The 4,319-nt window shown below is 66.2% G+C and overlaps 2 protein-coding genes across 5 annotated transcripts in view; both read left to right on the forward strand.

Annotated features, from left to right (window-relative positions):
* Positions 1–1,998, forward strand: part of PLA2G6 (phospholipase A2 group VI) — a 41,587-nt gene extending 39,589 nt beyond the window's left edge. For all 4 annotated transcript variants that reach the window (XM_006757411.2, XM_006757412.2, XM_015559844.1 and 1 more), the window contains 3 exons: positions 611–778; positions 1,260–1,333; positions 1,477–1,998. In XM_006757411.2, the coding sequence (XP_006757474.1) occupies positions 611–778; positions 1,260–1,333; positions 1,477–1,621 (387 nt within the window). In that variant the 3' untranslated portion in view covers positions 1,622–1,998. The remainder of the gene's footprint in view (positions 1–610; positions 779–1,259; positions 1,334–1,476) is intronic.
* Positions 1,999–2,718: 720 nt separating this feature from the next.
* Positions 2,719–4,319, forward strand: part of BAIAP2L2 (BAI1 associated protein 2 like 2) — a 21,389-nt gene continuing 19,788 nt past the window's right edge. The window contains exons 1-2 of the mRNA XM_006757440.2: positions 2,719–2,964; positions 4,024–4,099. Coding sequence (XP_006757503.1) covers positions 2,914–2,964; positions 4,024–4,099 — 127 coding nt within the window. The 5' untranslated portion in view covers positions 2,719–2,913. The remainder of the gene's footprint in view (positions 2,965–4,023; positions 4,100–4,319) is intronic.

Below are 4,319 nucleotides of genomic sequence, written 5' to 3' on the forward strand. Positions count from 1 at the left end.
GTGCGGCCATTGCCCGCGCTCTCAGCAGCAGCCTTGTCTCACATGCACTGCCTGGCCGGTGTGTCTGCCCGCAGCGCTGTGCTGAGAGCGTTCCGAGCCCGGTCGGGACAGGGGGGCAGCGGCCTCTGGGCTTGGGCCCCGGCTCTGCCTGCCCTCCCCTTCAGCCACTGAGTGCGTGGCTGGTAGCAGGGGCCGGGGGATGGTCAGGAGGCTCCCCTGTGCTCCTCCCTGTCAAGCATTCAGGACAGCGCCTGACCCGAGTGCACCATGGCCTTGCTGGCTGTGGTCACCACTGTGGTCATCACTAAGCTCTCAGGCAACACTGGGTGGCGGGCCAGGGGCTCTGCCTTCAGAGGGTGAGCGCCCTCTAGGGGCCAGGCCTGGCAGGGCAGGCTCCCTGCGGGAGGAGGCTGTGGGATGAGGAAGGTCCTGTGGTGGAGAGACTCCGGGCAGCACAGCTCCTGCCGAGTGAAGGAGGCAGCCCAGGCCCCGCTCCTCCACAGGCGCCGCCACCTCTTCTCGCTCCCCCGGGGCCCCTCCGAGACCTCACTCCCCCGCGAAGGTCCGCGGGGGAAGGTCTCCTCTGACCACCCCGTCCCGTCCCCAACAGGGCCAGGGCAGCAAGGTGAAGAAACTCTCCATGGTCGTCTCTCTGGGGACAGGGAAGTCCCCGCAGGTACCCGTGACCTGTGTGGACGTCTTCCGTCCCAGCAACCCCTGGGAACTGGCGAAAACTGTCTTTGGGGCCAAGGAACTGGGCAAAATGGTGGTGGACTGTGTGAGTATGGACCCCTCCCCAGGCCCCTCTTCCAGCCTCAGCCCAGGACGGTGCCATCCCTCTTCTGTGTACCCGGGTGTCAGGGGCTCTGTGGGTCCGCGTTAGCCAGCTCAGGGAGGGGTCCCGATTCCCACAGTGCCGCGGGGACCCTGTGACCACCTGAGCAGGGGCTCCAGCATCTCTTAGCTGCGGGGCCTCCCCGCAGCGGCCGCAGATGCCTGATGGCAAAGGCTGCGGGGGGCGGGGCATGGAGGCTGCCACTCAGCCCTGTCGCCCTGTCACACTCCCTGACCCTCAGTGGTGCCGCTGAGCCACCTGGGAGAACCCCAGGCCCTGCCCCTTCGATTGCCCAGCTGGGGCAGTCGCTGTGCCCAGGGAGGGGACCTGCCCAAGTCCCTCTGCAGATGGGTGGCTGAGCCAGACGGGGTCCGGGCAGAGGCTGTGGGTGGGCTGGGTGCTCACGGAGGCTGCTTCTCCCCAGTGCACGGATCCAGACGGGCGGGCCGTGGACCGGGCCCGGGCCTGGTGCGAGATGGTCGGCATCCAGTACTTCAGGTGAGGGCCGGCCCTCAGCCCCAGCCCCGCTCCCTGGCTGGCCAGACAGGGCGGCCTTCCCCACCCAGCCCTGGGCAGGGACATTCCTTTCCCCCACCCAGGCCAAGAGTCCTGGGGTGACCCTTCCTCCTTGACTTGGGCAGATTGAACCCCCAGCTGGGCACAGACATCATGCTGGACGAGGTGAGCGACACGGTGCTGGTCAACGCCCTCTGGGAGACCGAGGTGTACATTCACGAGCACCGGGAGCAGTTCCAGAAGCTCATCCAGCTGCTGCTGTCCCCCTAGGCCCCGCCCAGCCACCCCCTCCACCTCTCACTCAGACACTAAGGGCGCCCTCGTTTGCCCAGCCCTGGGCTCCTCCGGTCCTCTGGGGTGCAGCCGCCCATCTGCCCTCTGCCCTCTGCCCTGGGGGTGGGGCTGGAGAAGCTACAGAAACTGGCCAACATCCACCCCATCAGCAGGGGGATCCCACACTCGGGAGTGGGGTGCCCCATTCAACTTTGCACCTCAGTACCCACCCCGCCACCTGCACCTCGGCTGCCCCGCCTGTGAGCTGCCTCAGCTCCCAACGGCTGCTCCTGGACTTGTGATTCTTCCCTGGACAGTGATTTATGATGGGGCGTGGCGCCCCAAACTGTGAAATAAACGGTTTGATTCCGGTTGCCCTGCGTTGCGTGCACTGTGGTGTGAGTGCCCCCACCCACCAGCTCCTGCAGCCTTGACCTTCAGCCTGACCCTCGTCTTCTTGTGCCCACTCACATGGCTGCTGTTTCCCAGCTCCCTGCGATGGGGGGACCCCCTTTCCTCCAGGCCTCCCCACACGTGGCTGGGGAGGGCGTTCTGAGGTGGCCCCAGGCCCACCTGCCCCAGTGGAGGCCGGCAAGAGAGAGACCCATTTTCCGGGAGCGGGTGAGGTCCAGGGTGGGCGGGGGCTCAGTGTCACGCAGTGAGCGAGCAGGGCCAAGGTTGGCCCGGGTCTGTGCGACATCAGAGGCAGTGCTGTCCCCTGTCCAGCACGCAGAGGGGCTGGACGGCAGCAGCGGACATGAGCTGGGCACTCGAGGTGCAGGTCTGAGGGGCTCAGAGGAGAGCAGGAAGCTGACAACAGTGACCCCCACTGGGTGCTCAGCCTCCAGGGGGCTGTCAGGGAGGGCGACCTGGGGGAGGGTGACCAGCGGTCCTAGCCCCTCGGTGGGCAGGGGTCCTCCCAGAGCCGGGGTTCCGGCTGGCCTGGCGGAGCCTGGTCCTGGAGGTGGCGGTGACCTCAGAGAGGCTCATCCACACATGCCACCGGCCGCAGCTCTGAGGGGTAAATAATTGAAGGCAGGTCACACGAGCCCGCCCGCGTCACAGGATGCCTTCCCCCGGGTCCGGTTACGCCCCAGATCGCAGGCTGACATCCCGGCTGGTGAATAATTAAGCTGCCGCCTCCTCCTGGCCGGCCCTCCATTTCTAGGTCCCACTCTGTAGCCTCCACCACCACCGCTGAGCAGTGGGCACCGGACAGACAGACGGTACCGACCCGGTGCTCCCAGCCCTGCACACCAGCCTGCTGCTCAGCCCCGGCCAGCCGCCCCATGGCCCCCGAGATGGACCAGTTCTACAGGTCCACCATGGCCATCTACAAGGTGAGCACGGCAGCAGCAGCTGGGCCAGCTCCGGAGGGCAGGCTGAGCGTGGCTGCCGCGTGTGCTGGCAGGGAAGGCGTGGGGCCCGGCCGGGCTCAGCGGCGGGCGTCGGGGTGGGGGAGTCTCTGGGAGCAGTCAGCCCCCCCAGCCCCAACCTGAGGCTCCGGGGCAGGGGTTTGTCCACAGTCACCCAGTGAGTGACGGGCCTGCTGAGCCGGGCTCAGCAGGAGCCTCCGCCTCCCAGACGCTGGGTGAGGCAGGTCAGGGCCCAGCTGCAGCTGGAGCAGGGCCCCAAGAGCCGCCGCCGGGGAGTGGGGAGTGTCTGTCTGTCTGTCTGTCTCACTGTCGTTTCTGAACCCCTCTCTCAAACTCCCCACTTCACTGCAGAGGGGTTGTTGCGTTTCCAAAGACCCTTATCGAGCACCTGTGTGCAGGCCCCTCGCACAGGCCTCTCAACATCCTACCCGTGGGGCCAAAACTGATCACCCCATTTGGTAGATGAGAACTCTGAGGCCAGAGAGGTCAATCAGCTTGTTCAGGGCACCAAGGGAGGCAGAGGGGCTGCAGGGATTTGAAACAAGACCCAGGTCCAGGTGCAGATCATCTCCACCACCGGATGCCCTCCCGCGGGCCATGCTTGGGGTGGCCTTGCTCCCAGAAGGCTCTTCTTAGAGGGGGCCAGATCTGCCCTCACCTCTGAGGTGACTGTGGGCAGCCTGTGTGTCTAGTCCAGCGAGGCCTGGACTCAGGCCCGGGTTGAACTGTGCCCAGCTGGGGCCTGCGACAGGCTGGCAGGCTTCACCCGGCGGAGGCCCAGGACCCTCCGGGTTAGGTGTGTGAGCAGGAGCTGGCCAGGGGGGCCCTGGTCTTGAACAGACATGGCCTCTGAGGCCTGTGCGGGATTCTGGGTGACCCCAGGTTTCTAGGCTGGCTCCCCCAGATTCTGGAGGCTTCTCACGAGGCTAGGGGTGCCCTGCTCCTGAAGCCCAGTGACTTGCCTCTGCCCATCATTCCTTCTTCCTCTCCCAATCCTCACCCTCCCTCTCTGCCTGGGGCCAGAGCATCCTGGAGCAGTTTAACCCCGCCCTGGAGAACCTGGTGTACCTGGGCAACAACTACCTGCGGGCCTTCCACGGTGAGTGCCCCCCACGGCCCCCCAGATTCTCTGCACCCCACACCGGGCAGCCATTCCCCGTTTCTCAGCAGCACCCTCTCCCCCAGTGCTGCCCACAGAGGGTCACGCCACACCGATAGGATGGACAGCCAGGGGCACACCTGGAGCCAAGTGCCTCCAGCCCTGCCCTGCCTTTCGGTTCTTCAGAGTCAAAGTCTGTCCCCCCACACCACAACCCGAG

The sequence above is a fragment of the Myotis davidii genome, unplaced genomic scaffold (assembly GCF_000327345.1).
Source record: "Myotis davidii unplaced genomic scaffold, ASM32734v1 scaffold514, whole genome shotgun sequence".
Classification (NCBI taxonomy): domain Eukaryota; kingdom Metazoa; phylum Chordata; class Mammalia; order Chiroptera; family Vespertilionidae; genus Myotis; species Myotis davidii.